Source organism: Eublepharis macularius, chromosome 1 (genome assembly GCF_028583425.1).
Source record: "Eublepharis macularius isolate TG4126 chromosome 1, MPM_Emac_v1.0, whole genome shotgun sequence".
NCBI classification, from domain to species: domain Eukaryota; kingdom Metazoa; phylum Chordata; class Lepidosauria; order Squamata; family Eublepharidae; genus Eublepharis; species Eublepharis macularius.
The window spans coordinates 186,282,691-186,308,970 of NC_072790.1; the positions used below are offsets into that span (position 1 = coordinate 186,282,691).

Here is a 26,280-nt window from a genome sequence, read left to right on the forward strand (position 1 = left end):
GCAATAAATTAATTAAATAGGAAAATGATATTTGCCATATGGAAAGCTTCTGTGCAGGGGCGGTTTCATTGATTTGGGGGCCCTGAGCAAAAATCCAGAAGCACTTCCCTCCTGCTGCTCCTGCCACACCTACCTCCTACCACCAAAGTCAAAACAAGTGTAGGTCTTGCCCTGTTTGAAGTGGGTGGGAGCTGCTGCAGAAAGCCAGCTGTCCAGGTCCCAGGCAGGGCAGGTGTGAGTGGGTGTTGCCACTAAGCCAGCTGCCTCCTCCTCCAGGGGTGGGCAGACCTGTGGTCAGTCAAGCCTCCCAGTATGGGGCCCAGGGCAGCTGCCGTGTTGCCCAGTGGTTAAGACTACTTGTGTCTCTGTGGCAGCACCAGCCACCATCAGGAATGCTTGGCAGTGTGGTGGAAACTCCAAGCAGTAAGGCTGATCTGTGTGTGTCTGTTTCTTGCATGTTACAGTCTCTGGAGCTGAGACTATATATGCCATTTTTCCACTTCATGAACAGCATTCAAGAGGAATAACAAACGAATTCAGTAGGCTAAAGAGCTAAAAGTATCAAAAAGGTCAGTAACACTGACAGTAACAACGCAATCCTAAACAGAATTACACCCTTCTAATCCCACTGACTTCAATGGATTTAGGAGCGGGTAACTCTGCTTAGAAGCGCACTGTAAAACTCCAAGCAAACAACGGAAACGTGAAGCATCAAGTAACGGTATGGAATTAGTCCTGAAAGTTATCTTAACCGCTCAACTTCTCCCTGCCAGGCAGGTGTTAAAAAACTCGGCTCTTTCAACGGAGATGCCGCCAGCGCTTTCCCCAGCCGCCTGGGAAGCGGACATTCAGCAGGTGTCTGTCTGGGCGCTGAGATGCAGTGATGGACTAAACTTTCCAGCGTCAGGCGCAGAAGTCCTGCCGGGGGGAGCGGGAAGGGGCGGCGGCCACCTCGCGCCCTCCTTGCCACGAATGGGGGGAAAGGGCAGCGCCCGCAATTCCGCTGCAGAGGCGTTCCGGGCGGGCCGCGCCTCTATAAAGCAAAGTGCAGAGTCATGAGGAGCTCCAGGGCGCGCTTGTGGCCGCGCCTCAGCAGATGCTCGCCGGTCCAAAGGCGCTGCGAGACGCCGGGGCAGGCGGGCACGAGGCTAGCCGAGGAAGCCGAGCGGCGGGTTCCTGCGGGCCGGCGCCGGAGCCATGGGGCGCTACTCGGGCAAGACGTGTCGCCTGAGCTTCATGTTGGTGCTGACGGCGGGCTTCTTCGTGGCCGAGATAGTGTCGGGCTACATGGGCAACTCCATCGCGCTGGTGTCGGACTCGTTCAACATGTTGTCCGACCTGATCGCGCTTTGCGTGGGCCTCTCCACCGGGCGCATCTCCCGCCGCCGCCGCCGCAGCCCCAGAGCCTCCTTCGGCTACGGCCGCGCCGAGGTGGTGGGCGCTCTCAGCAACGCCGTCTTCCTGGCCGCCCTCTCCTTCACCATCCTGGTGGAGGCGCTGCAGCGGCTGGCGCGCCCCGAGCCCATCAGCGACCCCTTCCTCATCCTGGTGGTGGGCGCGCTCGGCCTGGCCGTCAACCTCGTGGGGCTGCTGGTCTTCCAGGACTGGGCCGCCTGCTGCCCCTCTTGCTGCTGCCCTGCCCGGGGCCCGGCGCCGCCCTCCGGCCTCGAAGATGAGCCTCCCCGCGAAGCCCCCGGTTCCCACGCCTTTGAGGGCCTCTCCGGAGGGGCAAACCGCGACCGCGAGGGGGCAGCGGAGGCCCCCAGCATGCACGAAGCAGGTGCCCCTCGGTTGCTTTCTCCAGTCAGGGGCCTCTTGGCCTCCTCTCCTTTCTTCACACCTTCTTTCCTTCTGTTTCCCCGTTTCTTCTCTCTCTTTTTATTTCCTTCCATTTCCCTTCTGTTTTCTCATCCTTTTGAGATTCCTGTTATTTCTTCCCACTGTTTCGAAGCACTCTAACCCACCTTAAAAAAAAATTTAAATTTCATTTTCTTCTTTGTCTGTCTGACCTATTCTTGTCTCATTAAAGTAGATTGAATGAACTAATCTTTGAATGTTGTAATCAATTAAAAAAAAACCTTGTCATGTCCTTTTTACATCTTTTTATCCCTTTCTTCCAAATCTCTTTGCCCTCTCTTTTTGCTTTCAAGTTTGTTATTCTTACTCAGCAATATTTTTTTTCTATATTAAGGTTTTGTTCCCCAAATACGTTTTGTTTCCAGAATGTTCTCAGGCCCATCTTGATGTTCGTTTTCCTAATTTCTCTATACGGAGAAGCAAAGAGGAAAGTTACAGCACTTTTAAATACAAATTAAAAAGTGTACCATTATCTTCATACGTATTGGAGTTTGTACACTTTACAAGTATCATCAAAGCAAAGTCCATGAATTATACTTTGTTGGCTAGTAACTGTGCTGTACTATTATGTTGCACTGTGTGTGTATATGAGTGAAAAAAGTAACGTAGGTTCTAGCTTGAATGTTGATTATTTAAGATTAAGCTGTTTTTGAAAAGTTTGGTATTTTTTCTATTTGTAGAACTTATACACAACACAGCGTTTCTTCTTTGAATGCAGGTGACACCTTAAATACCCAGAAAAAGCCTGAAGAAGTGGTGATAAAGAGAAAAGAGAAAAAGTCCGAAGCCTTGAATATCAGAGGTATTGCACAGTAGATTGCTAACTTCTCCAAAGTTTGGGCACCGTCGTTAGGGATTACCTCTTTTTGTTCATAATCGGTCTTCTTGCACAAGTGTATATTGGATGTCATGAATTATGCATACAAGAATAACTTTAAAATGCCTACCAAAGAAAATAATATAGCTAGAGTTTGGTTTCCCCCAACAAGCCAGTCTGGCTCCGTTTGGCTACCAGAGATTTTAATACAGCTGCTGAACTATGGAGGCAAAAATAGGGGCAAACAGAAAACAAAGCAATAGATTGTTTGATGTTTACATGTGGGACCATGCAGGCTGCTGTGGCCCTAGTTTGTATTAACATTATCCAGATAAACGAAACTGTGCAGTCATGCGGCTTTTTGGAATATCAGGCCACTTCGCACATAACAAAAGTTTGGTGGCATCTTAAAGGCTTAATAGTACACATGACATTTTACTTATATGGGCATAAGAGAATGTGTGCAAATCATGTTTTACTGCATACGCAGGCAATAGTAAGGTCCAGTGGCAGTGTGTGTATATGTGGCAAAGTGAACACATGCAACGTTCACTCATGGTTGTGAACACAGGTTTTCCATTTATATTGGGTTATTCCTGTGTAGTCAAATTTCATGCATAAAAGGGCCCATTCTAATTTATTCATATGTTCTCAGAGGTAATCACTTGGCTTCCCAGATGCCTTATTTCTGTTGACTGATTTCTGTTAACACTCAAGCCCTGCTGTCTATGCCCTTCAGAGATTAGGAGGATGGCAACTAGAGACAGGACACTTTTCTGTGGTGGCACCTTGCTTCTGGAATTGCCTCTGCCTTGAGGCTTGCTGGGTACCTACTTTACTTTCTTTTGGCTTTTAATTAGAGGTTTTAACTTGCCAACTTTTAAAATGTTCTGCTTCCATTTTATGGATAGTTTTTACGCTGTTTTTGTCCAGTTTTTATTGGCTTTAATGTCTTGTTGTTATATTGTTTTTATATTGTTATACTGTTTCAATTGTAAGCCACCTTGAGCAAGGCTCAGAAGAGATGGTACAGAAATTTCTTAAATAAGCTAGTGATGTGTTAAGACTATATTTAACCTGAGATGTTTTTGAAAGCAAATTTGGGTCAAGTTCTAGTTTACAGTCACTGCACTGGAAGTTCTTCATCATCATCATCATCATCATCATCATCATCATCATCATCGCTAATTATTCCTGTTCTGTTTCAGGTGTTCTTTTGCATGTGATGGGAGATGCCCTTGGGTCAGTTATTGTTGTGGTTGCTGCATCAATATTCTATGCGCTTCCTCTGGATGAGAAGACTCCGTGTAACTGGCAGTGCTACATTGATCCTAGCCTCACCATCATTATGGTAATCATAATTCTGTCTTCAGCCTTCCCACTTATCAAGGAGACAGCAATAATCTTGTTGCAGATGGTTCCCAAGAATGTCAATATGCAAATTCTGGGTAAGTTACATTTTACTGTATTGCTAGTAGAATACTTTAAAGACTCTGGATTGTACATTCATGCTGGCTCTAAATCCTCAAAAGCATTGAATATCCGAGTCACATGGCGCTGTCCTAGCAACTTGACTCAAATCTTATGGGATTAGTGAAAGCAAGAACATGGTATTTCTCCAGAACTAGTAAAAAAGGCAAACCTGCTGCCGTTTCTGCAAGTATTTGTTGGGACTGCTCTGCCTATTTTAGAGGTTTCTAGCCCAGTCGTAAATAGGTGGTGGATGGATTGCTCAGTGGCTTTGCATTATGGAGTACAAGCTGGGAGGCCTGCAAGGAAATGTTGGGGGGCGAGATAAACTATTTGGAAATCTCATACCATCACTCCAGATCTATTCCCCCTCCCTCCCCCAAGGTCCTCTAACTCTCATGGACTAAAGCAGGCTGATGTCTCCTCTTTCCTCTTTCCCCTTTTAACTCACACTCTTGCTGCTCTTTGCATTTTGCCCCCTTGGGAGCACTTTTCCAGTCCTCATAAGGCCATTATTGAGTCCTCCTTTTTGTTAATTTACAAAGATATTTTTCTGCATACTTGGAAAACGCAGAGACCTCTTCCTTGGCTAGGGGTGGCCTAGTTTTGCAATTTCATAATCAAGATTACATTATATGTACCATGTTTTGTTTTACTTTTGACGTAGCTTCTGAAAGCCTAGTTCAACAGAGTCAGAAGAGTGATCTACAGTACATTGAATGCATTCATATTTAAATGAAATCTATAAGAGTTTAGGGACGGTTGTGTTTAATCCTGTCACAGGGTATTCTCCAGAGAAAGGGTTGGAAAAAAGTTAAAAAGTTGATGGGGATCTAACATACCATTTTTTGGAGCTCCGTTCTAAAAAGTAATAGTCATAGCAGGAAACCTCACCAAATTTACTTTCTCTTTGTTTCTATGGGTTTTTTTTAGCGGAAAAGCTATCGCAAGTGCCAGGTGTTAGCAGCATTCATGAGGTGCACGTCTGGGAGCTCGTCAGCGGGAAGAACATTGCCACCCTCCACATCAAATGTCACACCTCTTCTGATTATCAAGATGCATCTTACAAAATGAGGGAGGTGTTCCATGAAGCCGGGGTCCATTCAGTGACCATCCAGCCAGAGTACACAGACCACAAGAGTCCTGAGCTCCTGTGCAGTGCCCCGTGTATCTCCAAAGCTTGCGATCCCCAGTTGTGTTGTAGCCAGCAGGAAGCAACCCTTGTCCAAACAGTGAACAACTACAATGAGAAAAATGGCAGCATAACACCATCACTCCAGAAAGCCTTCTATAAAAAAGATGCAGTGGAAATTCCTGTTGAACCCATGTGGGCAGAAGATGTTGTCAAAAAGGACAGGCTTAAAAAAGATGCCTTCAAAGAAACCAATGATAGCAAACCATATGTATGTAGTACACGATTTTAGACCATTCAGCTTGTGTTTTGCATCCAGTTAAGGGCAAAATCTCCTTTGGACAAAGCCTATATGTCTAAATAGCAGGTGACTGTTGGCATTGCTTGCAGTAGTCATGGGAAACAGTGTTTGATAGCTGGGTAGCAGACATAATGAACAAACCCTGATACCATGGCGAGTATTTTAGGCTTGAATCAAAACATCCTGCAATGTGAGCAGAAGGTGCTTTCACTTGTACAGGGGGGAATGTCATTGGTTTTCCTTCGGTCTGCAGTTCCCTGTTCTCCCTGCAAAGCTGCTGCAGTGTTCAGGGTCCCCTTACCCTTTTAATCCAGTTTTTTGGGAGGAAGGGCCCCTGGGGGACCACTCCCATACAAGCAGAAATTTTTCTGGTCATGCTGTGGGATATTTGGGTCTAAGGACTTCTTTGTTTCCTCCAAATATGTCCAGTGTAGTTTTAATTTATAGTTTGTTGACCCAGTTTAGTGCTTTTTTCTCTCTATGAATGATCTCTGGATCCTCATCTTCTAGGCGTAAAAGGCTGTGGTCCTCTGATCTTACTGAGATGGTTTGCCAATTGCAAACCTTTTAGTGATCTCACAATTGTACAACTTGAACTACTGTTTTGTTTTGAAGGAAAATCGGTAGTAGAAGATTCACTGTGGCTTTACAAAAAACCTCTGTTTACTTGAAGTCAAATGTGGATGAAATAAAGAGAGGAAGGCTAAGGGGGTTCATGAATTTATAGAACAGAGGGAACATGGGCGGTGGGGGGGAAAGCGGGGCATGGTAACATTGGCCTCTCATCATCATCAGCCAGCATGATGGAGAAGCACAGCCCATATGGCTGCCTGTATTCTCTAAATGGGGTAATATCAGCGTGTGCTGTCTGCCTGCTGGACCGGTCAGCATGCACCTTTGCAGAGACTGCCCTCACAAATGGAAAATGATGGTATTGTGCCAGGGTCAAAGAAGATGTTCATTGAATTCTCTCTGCTTATTATATTTACTAGCAAATAGTAAATACTTTTTACCACAGTTACTGTAAGAGGTGCTGCTTTCTCCCTACAAGTGATTGAAATAACTTTTATGGGTTTAATTCGCCATGTGAGATGGAAATTTATGTGATTTCTCCAAGTAATAAAATCTTAACTTTGTCATTTATGTTAAATCAATAAGTTAAATCATGAACAGTTAAGATATTGGGGTTTTTCCATTCTTTTCAATGTGGTGCTATCTAATGTATTTATTGAAGCATGGTGATTCTTTCAAGTAATTTATAGAATTTTATTTTTAAATAGTTTCTTCCTGACATGGTGGAATTCATTGAAGGATTGTAACTTCTCAGCCCATTTTATGCCACAATCGCATTTGATAGTAAGGCCCACTGATTTCTTATTTTACCAAACTGACTCTTATCCTGTAACTTCTTAAAACTCCAAGAATGGCCCTTGTTTCAGAATGCTGATAGGTTGTAACCTTCTGAAACTTTGATATGGCAGCCCAAAGATCAGGGATTGTATTGCTGCTATAAATCAAGCCAGCCAGACTTAATGAATTTTATCCATGAATTTTGATAATGAATTTTATCTGGCTTTAAAGCAGAGCAAAATACAATGGCTATAGATTGAATCAGCACAGGACTATGCCACAGTCTTGAGAGTGGTAGTACTCTATACTGTTATTTTTGCACAAAATTAAAACCCACAGTTTTAGGTGTGAAGAGAGAACTGCCTTGTGGGTGATGAACTGAAGGCGCAATCCACCAGAGCAGTGCTGCTGCTCACCTTTCATTGGTTCCTTGAAAGCCCCATTGAAACTATTGCTTACATATTCTGCTTGTATATTTCTCTGAATTTATATATTTTTGTAGCCTAATTTGAGATGGTTTCTGTGTATTTAGTTTGCCTACAGTTGTAACATTACCTTGAATGTATTGTCGATGGTTGTTGTGGGTTTTCCGGGCTGTATTGCCGTGGTCTTGGCATTGTAGTTCCTGACGTTTCCTTGAATGTTACCTTGAATGTTTTTTATATGTAAGCCATCTATTTATATTGTCTTGAATAGAAATATATTCTCCTAAATATGGCAATCCAATTCTTAGACTGAACAAATTCTTAACTGAAGTTTGTTTAAATATCTTCAAATAGGTGATCATTTGGGTTTTAGGGAGCTGATAAATCTAATTTTAATTTCCAAAATGTATACAACAAATAAACAATAATATCCCTTGTTTAGAAATGTGACCTATATTCTTTCTGTAAGATTTTTTTAAAAAAAATGTTTGCTCAGGCCCTTTCACAACTGCATTTTGTAATCAAACTGTATAGTGAAGTCAATCACAAGCATTTTGCCTTAAGTTCTATACGTTTATAAGTAAAAGTGTATGAGTAAAATTTAGAGATATCTTTGTGAATGAAAACAGTTGTGATTTGCCGTATCTGTTCAGTACCAGATCAGATTCAAGGTTCTGGTATTGACCTATAAGGCCCTGTGTGGACTGGGACCAGCGTATCTACGGGACCGTCTCTCCCCATATATTCCCCAGAGGACACTCCGATCAGGGGACAAACAGCTGTTGGTGGTCCCTGGCCCCAAGGAGGCCCGCCTAGCCTCGACTACAGCCAGGGCCTTTTCGGTCCTGGCTCCCACCTGGTGGAATGCTCTGTCTGCTGACATCAGGGCCCGGCAGGACTTACTATCGTTTCGCCTGGACTGCTAGACAGAGTTGCTCCGCCAGGCATATGGCTGAGGCTGGGCCTCTGCCTGCCTGGAAAAAAAGGGGTGTATAAAACCCTCCCTGTGAAGGCTGTCCACCATCTTGTTTTAAATGTGTTGTTTTTAATGAATATGAATTTTTAACTCTATTTTAATTGTATTTTAATATGTTGTTATCCATCCTGAGCCCACTTACAGGGAGGGTGGAATACAAATTTGAAATAAATAAAATAAAATAAATAAATATTTTGTAGGAACATGATAACATGAAAATGTGAAATTTAGCTTTAAAAGTTCCACATTTGAACACCCAGTTCAGCCTACAGGACCACTTCCTTGCCTCAGAAAGGATTTACACTGCCTATATATATTGTCCAATATGGGAATTAGTGTATCGTGTGTCATAATACAGGGATCTATTCTGTTTTGACTCTGGCTCCAAACTTTATGTGCTGCTTTGCTGGCCCAGTCGCTAATGGGATTGGTCTGTTTACGATACATAATTCTGCTCTACAGAACTGTTTTGCAGGTCTCTTTATAAACTTGCTGTACTGTTGGGCCTGGGGCTACCTTTCCATTTCATAAAGAAAAACAAAAAAAGAATTGTGTGGCACCTTAAGGATGAACAAATGAACCTCTTTAGAATTTGTAAGCATTAGGAAGGGACTTGTGCAGAGGTTTGCCTTTTGCCATTATGATTGTCTAAAAACTAGCTTTGAAATTTGGGAACATTTCTAATCTAATTGTAGGCATGGCTGCTAGATTTTTTCTTTTTTTAGGAGATGGTTGTGGCTACTGGCTACTATTATTAATGAGGTTGTGCTCTTACCTATTTCACTACGTAATATGGCTTTGATCCTGGACCCATAGATTGAAGTAATCAATGGTGAAGAAGGCAATTTGATTGGTGTACATTTAGATCTTCTATTTTCTTGCAAGAATGATTGTCCAGGAAAATTTTCAATGAACTGGTCTGCTTCATGGTAATAAAGATTGCCACAGGCCTCCTTTTGACCTTTTTTCAAATGGCTGAATATTCTGCAAGCATTGCATAGTGGTTAAGAGAATTAGATTAGGATCTGCGAGTCCCAGGTTTAAATCCCCTTTCTGCCATGGAAGTTTGCTGGGTGTTCTTGGGTGAGTTACTTCCTCTCAGCCTAACCTACCCTAACCTACCTCACATGGTTGTTGTGTGAGTAAACTGGAGGAGGGGAGAATGTTGTAAGCTGCTTTGCCCCCCCAATGGGGAGAAAAGTATAATATAAGCCATGATACAGTAGAGTCATGAGAAAATCAGCATAGAGTTTGGTCATTAATGTTGGAATGTGAAAATCCAAAACCTGTCACCATCGTGCCCCCAGAGCACTCAGAAGGTTTCTATAGTCTGCAAAATTGTACAGCCACAATCCACCAAAGAGTTTTAGCTCTCTATTTGAATTGTGGTGGCCATGTCTGAATTAGAGAGGCTGATGAACCCTTCGTAAATGGCCATGTATAATCTTGAGAATGGGATAATTTTTGAGAGCTTCACTCTACTAAAGTTGATGTTACAACTTATGAAGTTACATAGTTGTTAATCCTGGGTGAATTCAGTGGTATTTCAGAAATCTTATTCTACCAGTCGTGGAAAACTTTGAATTGTAAATATGCTTTTTTTTTTAAGCCACCAGTGTGAAATTTTATTATGTACATTGTATTTGTTGAAGAAAAGAATGTTTAATACTGTGAATAAAAATGTTTTTTAAAAAATAAATACTATTGTTTGTTTGTCAGAAACATAAGGGGTTGATTCTCATAGTCTGTGCTTGTATAACAACAACAACATTTGATTTATATACTTCTTTCAGGACAACTTAACGCTCACTCAGAGTGGTTTACAAAGTATGTTGTTATTGGAATGTTTCCTCCCCGTAGAGGTGTTCGATTTATTGTCGAAGGCTTTCATGGCCGGAGAACGATGGTTGCTGTGGATTTTCTGGGCTGTATAGCCGTGGTCTTAGCATTTTAGTTCCTGACATTTCGCCAGAGGTGTAGCACATCTTCAGAGGCGTAGCACCAAAAGACGGATCCCTGAGAGATCTCTGTCTTTTGGTGCTACACCTCTGAAGATGCCAGTCACAGCTACTGGCGAAATGTCAGGAACTAAAATGTCAAGACCACGGCTATACAGCCCGGAAAATCCACAACAACTATTAATATGAATTGCATGGCACAGCCTTTCAGTGGATCTCCCCATCATTATCAATCTGAATTTTAGTGAAAAGACTTAGCAAAAGAATCTCTTTTCAGGAGAGCTTTGCTTAGATTGGGAGAGTATTTTTGGTCATATTTTTAAAAGGACACAGACCTTACTTTTGTGGATAGTTAAAAAACAACAACAATCTACAGCAGCTTGAAGCTAGCCTCCTGAAAGAAACACCTTTAATTAGCAATTTGCTGCAAAGCATTTACAACACAAAGATTCCAGGTTTTGAACTGATGGGTTAATGTTTTTTCCCCATCATTAAATTGTTTAACTAGGCACTAACTACTGGCACCTTTGGAGAGGGAAGTTTATATATAAGTACTGGCATTTTTTTAAACAGAAAAATCATTGAGTTTAACACACTTGCTTCATTTTTCTTTAAGAGAATGCTGTATCCTCACAAATGAAATGTATTCCTTTGGCTATGTTTAGAAGTTTGTCTGGTTTGGTTCTCTGTAGTTCTGTTCTCAAGGCTAAATTCTCGCTATGAGAAAGGAAGTGAAAGAAGGAGAAACAAAAAGAGTATAACAATATACTACATTTTAAAATATCAAATCCTGCCTAGTGTGTTGTCCTTGCCAGGACTATCTTCAGATTTGAGTTACTGCTCTGGTAAAAATACATGATTTGCTTATTCCAGACAAATACTTCCCTCCCCTCAGACTCTAAAAGTGCAATCCTACGCAGAGTCACTCCAATCTAAGCCTATTGTGGTCTTAGACTGCACCGAAGTGAGGCAATATCATTGATTTGCTCACTATACAACTGAAAAGACATGATTATTCATTCAACCACTTTTTCAGGATGATGAGGAAAAGGAAGGGCTCTGCAGCCTGTTTCTCTGGCAACAGCACATGCTCAGATGGAGTATCACTTATGTTATTTGTTGCTACACCCACAATATTGCATTACAAACTTGTATTGGTTTTAGACTAGTTTTAACAACCATGGAAGGGACTCAAGATGGCTTGCAACATTGTTCTCCACTCCTCAATTTTATTCTCACAACAACAACTCTGTCAGGTAGATTCAGTTGAGTGAGTGAGTGTGTCACTGGCTCAGGTTCACCCAGCAAGCTTCCAGAGCAGATTGGGGATTGTCTCTTTTGTACAGTGAATCTGTATGTCATATGAAAAGAACCATAATAAACATAAAATAACCACAGAACATGAGCATGAACAGCAACCTTAAAAGGCACACAGCAATTAAATCATAAGGAAGAAAGTTCCTTCACAGCTTACAACCCACACGTGAATCATAAGAGATTTGCTTTTGTTTTGCTGCTGCTAAGGCAAAAGTTGCCTGAGTTCAAGCAGTGTCCTTGTTTGGAAAAAGGAAATCTATTGGGTTGAGTCGCTGACTGATAAATTTTTCAATAGATTTGGAAGAAAGTATTTCTTAAATTTCTGAGATAACACAATGCAACATATAATAGGAAATATTTTTAACCATCCACTCCTCACAAATACGATGATGTAAATGAATTAGCACATTCTATAAAAGTTCATGGAGGTTACCACTACTTTCTTCATGAAAACCCCAAGTTCACTGCATTCAGACCTCAGCTGCTTCAGTGATAGAGGTTTAAAGCATGTCATGCACTCTTTCAAAATTTATCTCCCGCACAAGTCTCCTTTAAGGCCTCTTGTTCTTCCAGTTGCCTTCGTGTTTGTAAGCAACAGACTCAGTTATGGTTAAGCCTTTTTAATCTCATCGCCAGATGCCTCCACAGTTATCTTGCTTTTCCAGTTAGCTGTCTGCACACATGTTCAAGCCCGATCTTATTTTTCTAGCTGTGACCAGCCTTGTAATCTTTCAGTCAGCATGAACCTTGTGGGTGGCTCTTGTAAAAATATTGAGGGCTCTTTGGTTTCTGATTCTCATTCAGATGCACCATTCATGGGAGCCGTTCTCAACTCCTCTTTCTGTAAAAGGCTTCTGCCTTTCTTGTAGCTTTTAAGAATGCAGTGGAAGAGAAGGATGGCAGTGCAAGATTCCCAGGGGAGATGCATGGGTATTAAGGAAAGATGAACAAGTAAAGGGAGATTATAGGCAGCTACAGAAGAAGCAAGGAGGTGCAAGGCACAGAAGGCTGTAATTTCAATAGGTGAAATCCACATATTCGCAGAACCAGGAGGACAAAGCTGAGGACAGGAGTGGCTGTAGTTTACTCACTATGGTCCATAATCCAGTCCTACTTGCTTTAGCATGATACCAGAATGCTTTCAGAGATGAAGAAATACATCAGTGTTTTATTAAGTAGTGTATTAGGATTTTAAACAGTTGTGTATGTGTGTGTCTACCTGTCAACTCTGTCTAACTTAAGACAGAGCTGATATTCCATTTCTGTTGAACAGGCTGTCAAAGAGTTCCTGGTTTTCCACGTCCAAGTACAGTAGTTCTTGGACAGGAAGTCTTTGACTGCCACCACTTTGTGTCTCCTGATCTGTTTGAGATTGTGGCAGCAATGTTGGCAAAGGATGCCCATAATACCACCTCATGAGGTAAAAGATTTCTAGGTTTTACAGCTTTGAACTCATTATCCCATCATGTCTAATGCAGCTGTCTCAAGACTGTTTACCAAAGTGATTACAAGGGCATATTGTGTCCAGATAGGCATTCCCCTTAATAGCTGTTTTATTTCTAAAGATTTTTTAAAAATAATATTCCATCTTTTCTATTTATCCAGTCTATTCATTAGGAAAATGAGTGGCAGCAGTTGATTGGCTTTGTTGGGAAGACAAAAGTCACACTGTTTAGGAAGTTAGTTTCTCCCATTGCTTGCCAGTTGTAGCCCAAGACAGTGTAGTGCTGGAAGGGGGAAATCCTGCTGGCATCTCCTCCCCTTAATTAACATGCAGTTCCTGTTCCTTGAAAAGTATATGGTGCAGGACAACTCCGTGGGTTGGTTCTATTTGTTTCTTTGACCTGTCATCCCTAACAGCAAACAAAATCTGAGGCAGCCATCACCTCTGCCATTAACACACTAGAAGTGTAATCCTCAACAGAGTCACATCATTGGAGTATTGGAGGGAGGTGTCCAGTGGAGTGCCACAGGGCTTGGTTCTGGGAATCAGTTTCTCATTGTTTATTCATTCATTTATAGTCTGCCATTCTCACTGAGTCTCATGGCAGATTACATAATTTAAATTGGTACAATCCATTGGATGAGGAGGAGATATCTAATAAACAATTTAATAGGACTAGGATTTCAGAAAGCTGAAACAAGGCATGAATATGAAATACAACATATTAAACAATGCAAGAAATGATATTATGCAAGTAGAAATATCATACTGTAAGAGCAAGATAAAAACACACAGCAGCATATTATACATATTAGTACTATAGTCCACAGTCCTGTTCTCTCAATTGAACCATCTTTCTGAACCATTCTGTTATAATTCAGCCCTATTCCTTTATAGAAATGCCCCTTTGAACAGTTCTGTTTTATGTTGTTCATTGAAAGCCAGAAGTGTGGGAGTCTTCCTGACCGCCTCAGGTAGACCATTCCACAGCATGGGGGCCTCTACAGAGAATGGTCACGTATGGGCAGTTGATCTTGCCCATTTGCAGGGTGGCACCAATAGGTCTTGGTCGGATGAGTGACGTTTTCATGGCTGGGCATAGGAGGAGAGGTGTTCATTCAGATACGAGGCCACAAAGGGCTTTGTTTGTGATGGTCAATACCTGAAATTGAACCTGGTGGCCAATAGAGATAGGTGTAAAATGCATACACCACCTAGTTCCTAATAATAATTGATGTGGTGTTCCACTCTAACTTCAGTTTCCAAGTTTCCATGTGCATTACAGTAGTTTAGTCTCAGTGTTACTGTGGTTTGGATTCAGGGGGCTAGATCAGCCAAGTAAAGGTAGGAGGCCATCTTGCAGGCCAAACTAAGTTGGAAAAAAGAAATTTTTTTGGTACCTTAAAGACTAATTTTTATTTCAGTATGAGATTTTTAATTTTTTAAAATTTTATTACAACAAACAAGCAAAAGTCCACATAAAGAAACAAAAACATAAAAACAAACAAATAAGCAAGAACATAGAGGGAGACATACTATTTAAATATTTTACAGATTTTTTTCCCTTAATACTTAATAACTCTTCCGTAATACCCATATCTTAACTAAACATATAACTTCGACTTTACTGCAAAGATATTAGCATTTTTTCCACTTACTTCAGCCTATCATTTGTTGCCGACCTTACAACTCTAATTTTCAAATCCTCAGATCATTAGTTCTGACTTCTCTTTTATATACAGAAAGTCCATGAAAGGTTTCCAGATCTTCACAAAATTTGCTGTCGTTTTGTACCCCAGCAGTTCTGTTAATTTTGCTATTTCTGCAATCTCAACATCTTTATTAGCCAATCATCTACTGTTGGCAATTTATTCGATTTCCAATATTGTGCATAAATTATTCTTGCAGCTGTTGTCATATATCTAATCAAAGTTCCAAATTCATTTTCTATTGAAATATCCACTAAACTCAATAGACACATCTTTGGCTTTAGTTGTAGGTTGCTCTTTAATATTTTTTGCATTGTTAGATGTATTTGTTTCCAATACTTTTTAGCAACTGGGCAGGACCACTACATATGGTAGAAGGAACCCTCATTTTTTTGACACTGCCAACATTTGTTTGAAACTAAGTTGGAAGAAATAATTTTTTGCAGTTACATTAGTTTGCTTCTCCAGCAGCAATGGTAAATCCAATATAACCCCTAAGCTCTTGACTGAATCAACAAAGGTTAGTTGAACTTCATCAAAAGTGGGAAGCACAATGTTCTTCAAGACCTCCATCTTCCAATCAGCATTACCTTTATCTTATCAAGTTCAGTTTCAATTTGTTCACTTCTGGCCAGTAAACCGCACCAGTCAGGCATGAGCCCAAGTCCTTTACTGCATCTCCAGCAGGTTTGAATAGATATATAGGTTTGAATAGATAAATGGATTTGAATATATAGATGGGTGTCATCAGCATATTGATGGCATCCAATTCCAAAACTATGAATGATTTCTAAGCGCTTTACATAGAGATTGAATAGCATGGGAGATAAGACTGCACCCTGTGGAACAGGAACAGGAAAAATCCCACATTAATGATAACTGGTCTTCATTGACAACCCTTTAGGGCTGGTCTGTTAAGGAACGATTGAAACAAATTCAAAAACATCCCCTGATATCTCCTTCTGTTGAGAATTTAATTTATTAGAAAAACTACCCTTTTATTTTTCTGAATTAAACAAAGCAACTAGGACCAGTTATTGCTCTTTTCCTACTAACTCTGTTTTTAACCATTGGGTTTATAGTATAAAATTTAGCTCACTGGTGAGCAGAGCAAGATTAAGCAGGTCTACCTGGAAGTAAGTCCCATATTGTTCACCAGGGCTAGCTCCTAGAAAATCTTTCTTAGGATTGCAGCCTATATCTGCAATAAGTGAGATGGTGACTCAGACAGCATGGCTACAAAAGGACTGACTTCAAAAAGTCGGGCCACCTTCTATGATAGTGGTGAGAAACCAAGGCTGTCTGTTCTTGTCTTTGTGACAGAAAAAGTCAGATTGAAACAGACTTGGAAAAACAGAAGGTAACACCTTGAGATTGTCTTTTTTAAATGGCATTGGATGAAAATGAAACTTTTTTGAAGGGAAAAGAAATTTGAATTAAAATCTACTTTCACGTCAAAATTTTTAAATTTCAAATGTTACAAATTTTTACATTTAAAAATTTTAATTTATGTTAATTAAAAAAATATTTTTATTCAATTTAAATTCCCAGCATAGCAAGCAGACATTGAGGTTGAAAGAAATAGGTCAATATGGTTGCCAACTGCTTGGAGAAACAGATGACCTGCCCCTTTAATAGATCAAGATGGGTAGCTGTGTTAGTCTGTCTGTAGCAGTAGAAAAGAGCAAGAGTCACGTAGCACCTATAAGACTAACAAAATTTGTGGTAGGGTATGAGCTTTCACGAATCACAGCTCATTTCTTCAGATGCCTTTTTAACAGATAGTTAATAGGATGTTATTTTCTACATGAGGTTATTTCCCTCCATGCCATAAAAAGCTTCAGCTGACCATTTCCACACATTAAGTTTCTATTCAAGGGATAGGACACTAGAAAGTACAATAATGCTAGGAAAGGTGGAAGGTAGTAGGAAAAAGAGGAAGACCAAAAATGAGATGGGTTGACTCAATAAAAGAAGCCACATCCTCCAGTTTGCAAGAACTGAACAAGACTGTTAATGATAGGATGTTCTGGAGGTCTCTAATTCAAAGCGTCACCATTAGGTGAAAGTGACTTGACAGCATATAACACACACAAAGGGATAGGACACTTTTATCCAAGCCTATTGACAACCTTACAGGACAGATAACAACAACAACAACAACAACAACAACAACAACAACAACAACAACAACAACGCTCATTTATATACAACCCTTCAGGACAACTTAACACCCACTTAAGAGCGGTTTACAAAGTACGTTATCTCCACAACAATCACCCTGTGAGGTGGGTGGGACTGAGAGCTCTGGAGAGCTGTGACTGACCCAAGGTCACCCAGCTGGCTTCAAGTAGAGGAGTGGGGAATCATCCCCAGTTCTCCAAATTAGAGTCCTGCCACTCTTAACCGCTATTAAAACTGCCTCTCATAGCTAGTCAGTGATCAAGAACACTTCATTTTTTGTGGTGTAATGTTTAGAGTATTGGACTAGGATTTGGAAAACCCAGGTTCAAATCCCCACTCTGCCATGAAAACTTGTTGTGTACCTTGGACCAGTCTCACACTCTTAGCCTAACCCTTACAGGGTTGCTGTGGGAATAAATCGTTTCTGTTATCTTTGACAAATAATACTTTTATTTCTACTGGCATGTCACCAGTTTTTTTTTAAAGAAATCATTTTACCACTGAACTCAGGAACTAGCAAGCTCAAAGCACTGTTATAGGTGACGGGCAAAGCAAACAAAAGTATGATAAACAAACCCAATGAACCTTGTGATTCCGCTGAGGTAAAAGCCACATGGAAAAAGTGCAGCAGGAATATGATGGGTGAACAGGGTGACAATGCTCACCATCCATAAGCCTCTGGTGGTTGAAGATAACAGAAGGGAGGCAATCATATAAACCTGAGAGGGAGCTTTGTCAGAAGACCTTGAGACATGTCAGCTCCCTTCTTTCTTTAAAAAAAAAATGAGTTTCAACTTTCAGGTCTTTTGTTTTCTCAATTGCTTTATCTCCCTCTTTCCCCAAAAGACCTAAATCCTTTATCATATTATTTGGTTTGGCTATTTTGATAGATTTAACAGTAGTATAAAAACCATTACATATCATCATCATCATCATCATCATCAGCAGCAGCAGCAGCAGCAGCAGCAGCACCACCACCACCACCACCACCACCACCACCACCACCACCACCACATCTTTTGCATGCCAATGAAGTCTGTGCCAACTGTCTGAAGTTTGGGTAGTTGAGTTCTTTTTGCTTGTTTGCACGAGTACTGCTGTTTATTTAGCATTTTAATTATTGTCGCTCTGTGTTTATCAGTATAATAAGCTGCCATGGATATCTACTAGACTGAAATAAATAAATAAAATATTTTAAACACACAAGACTTCAACAAATTCCCATCTAAGTTTAGTTATAATTATTTCCCCAAACTATGCCAAGCCTGTATGAAATGGGACCCACAATGCTGAATCCAGTGGGGACGTTTCATGTAGCATCCCAGCAAACATTCAGCTTGGCAAGTCATAAACAGTACACATTTGATCTCTGCTAATGGTACCACTAACAAATCAGGTAGCATCAAAAGAGTTTAACAGAGAATGCTGGCTCAATTATGTAATCCCTCTTCACATTTTGGAGTGCTCATGACTTTATCTCAGCATAAATGATGCAATTATGGATACATATTCCAAGATGAATCGGCCATACCATGATGTGGAGTCTGCTATGCAGATTGACTCTTCCTAGTCTAACTTACAGTACAATATATTTCAAAGTAATTCCATTATCTCTGCCAAAGGCGCATAATATCATAGGTAATATAGGGCATTCTTGAGATATGCCCTTGATTCTCTGTTTTGGAAAAAAAGTGAACCTTATAGCGATAATGATTATTACCTACTTATTAGAATAAGCTCAAAGGTAGCAGAGTTCACTGTGATTTAAGCATTTGCACGCTTTTTTGACGTAAGTAATACATCAGAACTGAGATACACGGTCTTTGATTTTTTTCTGTAATTAGACATTTAAACCAGATAACCCTAACCTAGATTCAGGTGAGATTTTTTTTTTTTGCTATTATCTTGGTAGAGTAATGAGCACCCCTGTCTCTCTTGAGCCTATGTGGAAATGTCCTGCTCTGGCTTGTCCTTTGGACATCTTAATAGGGTATTCCTTTGGAAAGATTAATAGGGTATCTGTGTAGAGTGCCAGGCTGGAAGCACCAGCTTTATTCATCCTGTGTTCTTAGAAGAGTGCAACTGTGCTTAGGATGGCACTGTAAATGTGCTTAGGATGGCATTTTCCCTTATCAAAAACTGGAACACACCAGGAGTGATTTTTTTTTAAAGCAGTAGATTGTAAATGGCCCTCTAAGAAGAGAAAGCTTGTGCTGCATGAGGGAACGGGTGGGAGTGCTGGCATGTGTCTTTTAAAAGTTGTGTTAAAACGAGGAACACAGTGAATTTGGGGATGAACATGTTTGACAGACACAATCACCTGAAAGCTGAATGTCCAGTCTGTTTGTCTGTTCATCTTGAATGGTTGTTGAAGAGCTTTGCAATGGCAGAGTAGCTGTAGTGGTGCAGTTTTGTTTCCTTGCCTGGCAGGGGCTTCTGCCTCTTCACAATAGGAGAGATGATTCTACCCGGGAATAACTGGGTCAGGAAATTAAATGATGTGGAGGTGGCGGGGGGGGGGGGGATAGGGGAGCCATGTCTCCTTCAAGGGTGTACAAAAGTGCGCTTTTGTAAAATAACATGTATAGCATGGACTTAAACAACACCAAACATTTTTTTAAAATGGTGTTTACTTATAATCATTCTCTGACTGATTGATTTGCTCACTGTTTGTACAACTGGTTGCCAAGGTCTCTATAGAAAGGGGAAAGCATAACTCCCATTGGTCTGTGTGATAATGTGCATGTGTGAAACACTGCTGATTCCTCTACACTGCATTATGTTGTTTGAATATGTGAAGAGTCATCCAACAAGCCGGGTCAAACTGCCCACAAATACCCTATTTAAAACAACTAGATGAGTATCCCCTTTTGTAAGTGTCATAACATGGTAGCACCCATCCTCTTACATTTACATTTAAAACCATTCATTGAGCGCTACAGATGCTGGAGGTGGGGTGTCTGGATTTGCTGTGTCTTATTAGTGATAGCAACCAGTAGGTGTCTGTGACTCTCATGTAACTACATTCCACACAGAATTCCCAATTACAACAAGTGCACTAGCTGGAGTCTAGAAAACAGAGATTTTTTTCCCACCAACAAGATATTACTGCTTTAGGATTAAGAAAATATATTCTCTGCATCCAAAGACTTCCTGAAGGAAAGATGCTTGTATCCTCTTCCACAACTTCACATTTACAGCACAATCTTAACTAAATTTATTCAAACGTTAGTCCCATTACTGTCCATTGGACTTATGAGCATGTTGATGATTGAGGTTTAATTGTGCTAACAATGATCTGGTAATTAGTTCAGTTCAGATATCACTTGAAATTATGGTTTAATGAAACAAACTATAGTTAGCACAATTGTTTACATGTGGGACATTCCACTAACTATGATTAATTAGGATATATCAAATGAGAGTCACAATGCATTGATTTAGTCTTTAGTATGATTTTGTGCGGTGTACAAATGTGGACTTCCTGAATTAAACTTGGCTTGTTCTCTGATGTTGCCCACACATCGGAATAGGGAGAGATACTTGCCAGGTCTCTCTGGAGTAGCAGCAGAAAGAGTAAAGGCAATGAAAACAGCATCTAGCAAGCCAAGCCAGATTAGTACGGCCAAGCTCAATTCGGGTTTCAAAAACTAACTCTAGATTAAAAAAAACACAAAGTTTCATATTATGTTTGAACTGAGCTATGCAAATCCACTGGGAAGTGGAAAGGGATGCACGTTTATAAGACAAGCTTAGCTCACAAAGCATTTTTTCGTTTAATGGAATAACAGGTAGATACTGCAGGAAACAATACAGTCATTTAGGAAAACAAATATATTTTTGGAGCAACAGCAAAAGAAGACTGATCTTGAAAGTAATAGACAGCACCACACATACAGCCTACATAGATTTTTCCAGGGAGTATTAATGCAAATTGCTGGCCAGTTTCTGTTATCAGAGGCAGATGGTGGGAATGGTTAATCTGGTTGTGCTATCAGTCATTCTTTGAAATTGCTGCATGCACCTTGCAGTGTGGGGTCATATTTGTATCTCTTATGAGCTGACTAACAAGACCTTGAAACTGTTCGTTGTTGGTAATAAAAGCTCAGAAAGTCCTTAAAGAAGCATTTTTATACATTCTCACCTTCTACAAGTGCATTATTTGCTTGTTGACTTTGCACTCCAGCCTATTCTCTTATCAAAGAGAAAAAAATTAGTAATGTCAGTGTAAGGATCTCTTTTAAGGCTCATGTTCTTAACCAGAGTTACGCCATGTTTAAGTTGTAGTTGTTAAGCTTTTTCTCCCTCCAGGTGCAGATGTTGTTTTGACCGCATTTTCCATGGGAGAGAATACTTCTTATCTGTCTCTTCAGCCAAAGACCTTGGCAGCCTGGGCCTTCCCACGTCCACGTTCTCAGCATACAGAACTATGGGGGGAGGCTGGGAACGAGGGGTTTGATGTATTGCTAGTTTCGTTTTGTATCTCATTCTCAACAATGCCTTGGTTCAGTCAAGTCTTCTTTAGGCCTTGAAATATGGACACTTGTATCAGAGCCTAGTCTTTCAATAAACCTTTTGAAATCAAGAAACTTGTGCTTCTTGCAGAAGGGGGAGATGAACTCTAGATAACAGGGATTCCATAGTCTGACAGTCAGTTCAAAATCAAATTGGCCATTGATTTCTGCTCTTTGTTACTCAGCCATGGTTTTCCCATTGGGCTAAATTTAATTCCATGATACATGATCAGAAATAACTCAGTTTTTGAATGCCATCCAGCATTTTGAAGATGAAAATGCGGAGATGGTTTTAACAATCCAATTCTCTTATCAAGAATTATTGCTCAGTACCTCCCCCCACTGTTGCTGAAGAATCTAAGCCACCTGTTGTATCATTAACGTCAGTATTATTAAAAGTCAAAAGGCTGTTTAACAAGAGATACTAAAATTAAATCCCCAAATAAGTTACCAGCAGCTCAAAATGTATCTTGGCATCTGCATTGCGTGCAAGGATAGTTGTCATGCAGTGACAACCTAAACAGGCCTACTCAGAATCCTACTCAGGTCTATTGAATGGGGTTTATTCCCCCAAACTGTTCTTTGTTAATGTTATTCCCCCAAACTGTTAATGTATGTTATTTATCATTTGTGCATGAAAGTGACAGCATTGGGTAGTGGTTGGTGTCTTACTAGGACTAGGTTCAAATTCTCATTGAGCACTGAAGTGCACTGAGTGACCTTGAGCCAGTTGTTCTCTCAGCCTAGGCTACATCACAGAGGTGTTGTGAGGATAAAATTGGGGTGGGGTGGAAGAGAATGATGCACATAGCTGTGAGATCCTTGTAGGAAGGACAAGATAAAAATTTATAGACTTCTAAAGATAAGAGAAGCTCGCAGATTCACCAGCAGGCTGTATTGGCACCAAGGGAAGGATGCAGTGGAGGCGTGGTCAGCCCAGAAGACGAGGAACGTCCATCCCTCCTCCTGAATTGTCACCAAGGGAAGGATGCAGTGGAGGCGTGGTCAGCCAGGAAGAGGAGGAGCATCTATCCCTTCTCCTCTCCAGCCACATGGTCAGCGCCATTCTTGTAGGATTCCTCCTTACAGGAGCGGGCAGTTCTCTTTGGCTTCTCTCAGCATAGGTACGGCAGCCAGTTCAATCAGCCAGGCACTGGAGACATCCACCCAGCCAGGCCTGAGGACCAGGACAGGGCTGATCAGGTGGTGGACTAATTGGGCCTGGAAGCTGTCTGCAGAGGCTGATGCAGATCAGGAAGCAGACCTGGGCCAGGCTCAGCCATTGAAATGGGGGTTGCATCAGACACAGCGGGGAAGCCACTGCCTCAGCCGTTCTTTATCCAGGGAATCATGGGGTGAGCCATCTTCAGTCAAGGACTGGGGAGGTGGGGTGCGAGTTCATGGGGGGTAGGCAGATTACACCCCTGGAAGTGGCAGATTGAGGCACTGCAACACAGGCATTGGAGGAGGGCCTCGGAGGGCGCACATGCATCACGGGAGGAGCCCTGGCCCAGCAGACAGGGACAGTCTCCCCTTCCTGTGGGTCCCGGGGGATGCTTCCAGGGGCACCAGCCATCAAGGCAAGTAGGAAGTGCATATCAACATGTACTTTGCAGATCTTTTCACCCATGGCATCCAGACCGCGCGGCCGGGGACTGCGGGTGCTCCTGCGGCACGTAGCACTGGTCAGGGAATATGATGAGGAGTTCAGGAGGAAGGCAGCCAGCAAGGAGCACTCGAGATGCAATTAGCTCGACAACACAGCATGGGTTCAGATGGTGGGCTTGGATGGCAGGGGCAGGGGGGACTAGGGGGGGACTAGGCCCTGGCTGACGGGAGTGGCACTAAGAGATACTCACTGAGGTAGCCACGCTGGGAAGTCTACGTGGGGGGGGGGATTCAGTTGCGGTGCAGAGGTGACCATGAGTGCGAGGGGTGCTACAAGTGACACTCATGGCAAGATTGCCCTCTGGAGGTCTGGCTCCCTACAGCCCTTTCGGGATGGAGCAGCAGGGAACTAGGCATGCAGAGATGAAGGGAGCCGAGTTGGTCAGGGTGGCAGTCAAGGCAGATCCACCACTGCAAGCAGGTAATGAGGGAGGCACGCAAGGGGACTGGTGGCTTCTGCTTGGACACCAGTCTCCCCGGAAGCGTGGTGGCCTCTGCCACAGCGGCACAAGTACTGGGCAGCTGCCAGCAAGATATGGTAGGGGTTGCCAAGGGGTTCAGAATATCACATGGAGGGCCACATTTAGCCATGGATGCAGCCAACCTGAAATTAGCAGGGAAACTCCTGGAGGCGGTGGCAACTAAGATCCAGAAGGAACTGTATGCAGGACGGGTGGCAGGCCCCTCAACTCCCTACCCATCCCAAAAGGTGCCAGGTATTTATTTATTTCGGTTCACGACCAGCTTTAAACTAGTAAAATGAGACATTCCCTTATTCGTTAAGAATTATACAAGTTAAAACTTCAGTTAAAATAGTACAAATATAAATATTATAAAATCTAATTAGCACGTATAACATATCTTACAATAATTATCATAAATATAAATATAGCCCTGCATAAACGCTTAAAAATTAGAAAGCAGAGATCTTAAACAGCTATCATATGGTATCCTCCTAAAGTGGTCTGAATTAAAGCCCAGATACGCCTAGTTGGTGTTTGTTGCATAATTTGATCACCATCGCACAAAATTTAGCTGTTGCCTTAGTAGTGGCTAAAGATTCATCTTTTAATAGATTATCTAAACATGCTCTGTCCGTCACTATGTCAGCTCTATTTATAATAAAGGTGAGCATTCCTTAATTCATCACCTGTCAGACCTGAAGGGGGACTCAATGAATGATGGGATACCCTAGGAGCTTTGCCAGTCCACTATGCATCATTTGACCAGGCAGTGATACAGGTGCGCGCCTGTGGTAGGAAGGCGCTCATGGCGAAAGGTGACATACAGTTGGTTTTCCGGCTCTTATCGGTCCACCCAGAAGACCTATGCCTGCTGGGGTTCTAATTCCAAAGGAAGAAAAAAAAAGGTACATGGATAGGACTATGCCTATGGGATGCATGGTGGCATGCACAGCCTTGGAAACTTTCTGTGCTTTCCTGGGATGTGTCATGAAGGAGTGGGCGGCCCCCCCTTACACCATGCATTACCTTGCTGATGCTTTCACAGTGGGATCCAAAGGACAGCTCAGGCCACCAGAGGCTCCCGCAACAATTCCAGATGCGGGCAGAGGAACTGGGCATCCCGTTTGCCCAGGAGAGGGCCCCTCCAACTGCTTGGCATATCTGGGTATACTAATAGACACCATTCAAAACTCAGGCAGCCTACTCCAAGATAGATAGGGAGCCCTAAGTGAGAAGGTGGATGATGCACGGGGGCAAGGAAGAAAATGTGGCGGGAGATTTGATCCCTCTTGGGTAGTCAATGGTTGCAAGCAGACATGAGGATCTGACAAACCTTCTTGAGGGGTTACAATGGTGTATCTTCCTGGCACAAGCCCATAGAGATGGGGGGCAGCCTTCCAGGTGCACGCTGATGCTGCAGGAGGCGTGGGTTCTGGGAATGTGGGTTCTGGGAGTATACTGGGAAGGGTGTTGGTGCACACAAAGATGGCTGGAAGCCTCAAAGGGCAGCAGCATCCTCTGAGGCCTCACAGCATCCACAGGCTCCACAGCATCCTCTGAGGAGCTCTGTCGTATTCTAGTTGCAGTGGCGCTCTGGACTGACTGGTTCCGGAACAGGAAGGTCCTCTTTTAGCGCAAAAACCAAGCGGTGGCACGGATCATGAACAGGCAATCATCATGTTCGGAGCAGGTCATGCAGGTGTTCGCAGAGTGATCCTCCTTTGCCTGCTGCATGACATCATGTTCACAGCTTGCCACATATCTGGGGTGAGGAACGATACAGCGGACGCCCTTTCTCGCTTTCAGGAGGGCAGACTTCAGGACTTGGCACCAGTTGCTGAGCCACATCCAGACCCTTCCCGGAGGAGTTGTGGGAGCTTGGGGACATTGGATTGTCCAAAGAATTCTGAACTCACTAGTACCAACCACCAGGTGGGCGTACTCAGCAGCGGTCTTGGCGTTCATGGCCTTCCTCAATGAATGGCTTGGCGAGGGGAGGGCGAAGTACCGGAGGAGGCATTCTTGGACTACTTGGCAGAGCAGGTACGCATCCAGGTCCATCAAGATGCACATGGTGGCCATTTCATTTGGCTATAAGGCAACAGGATGGAAGTACCCTACTAGCAACTTCCTGGCCTGGCTCACCATGGCAGGCTGGGCCCGAAGTGAGCCGCCCCGCAAAAACTCCTGGTGGCCGTTCATGGCAGACATCCAGCTGCATATCTTAGGGTGCCCTCCAGAGAGTGTCGCTCTCCCTTCGAGATGGGGCTGTTCAGGACAACCTTCTGTCTAGCTTTTATGGGGCCTTCTGGTGGCAGCACCTGGACTCCTCAGGCAGGGACCTGGCAGGGGGCGACATCAGGTTCAGGGGCAGCAGCGAACGAGCCAAAGTCTGGCACTCCAAGTGGACCAGCGGGGGCAAGGAGCAGTGGTGCAGCTCTGAGCAGCCAGGAGCAGGGCCTCCTGCCCTGTCTGGATGGGGCAGCTGTTGGTCCATGCCACTGACAAGAGTTTACTCACGAGGTTCCAGTTTACAGCTGTTTGGAAATCCAGCGTCCAAGCAGCGGACCCCCCCCCCCCCCGCTGGCGGAGCATGGCTCTCACTCATTCCGAATCAGGGCAGCCACCTCGGCAGCCGAGGTGGGGCTGTCAGTAGACTGCATCAAGGCCATTGGCAGATGGGCTTCCGGAGCA

At 42.7% G+C, this 26,280-nt stretch overlaps 1 protein-coding gene across 1 annotated transcript; it reads left to right on the forward strand.

The window, feature by feature from the left end:
* The first annotated feature begins 1,187 nt into the window (after positions 1-1,187).
* SLC30A10 (solute carrier family 30 member 10) lies at positions 1,188-9,995 on the forward strand. Its single transcript, XM_054993826.1, has 4 exons — positions 1,188-1,780; positions 2,576-2,659; positions 3,883-4,122; positions 5,078-9,995. The coding sequence occupies exons 1-4, from the start codon at positions 1,198-1,200 to the stop codon at positions 5,566-5,568; spliced, it is 1,398 nt and encodes a 465-aa protein (XP_054849801.1). The 5' UTR covers positions 1,188-1,197; the 3' UTR covers positions 5,569-9,995.
* Positions 9,996-26,280: the final 16,285 nt, after the last annotated feature.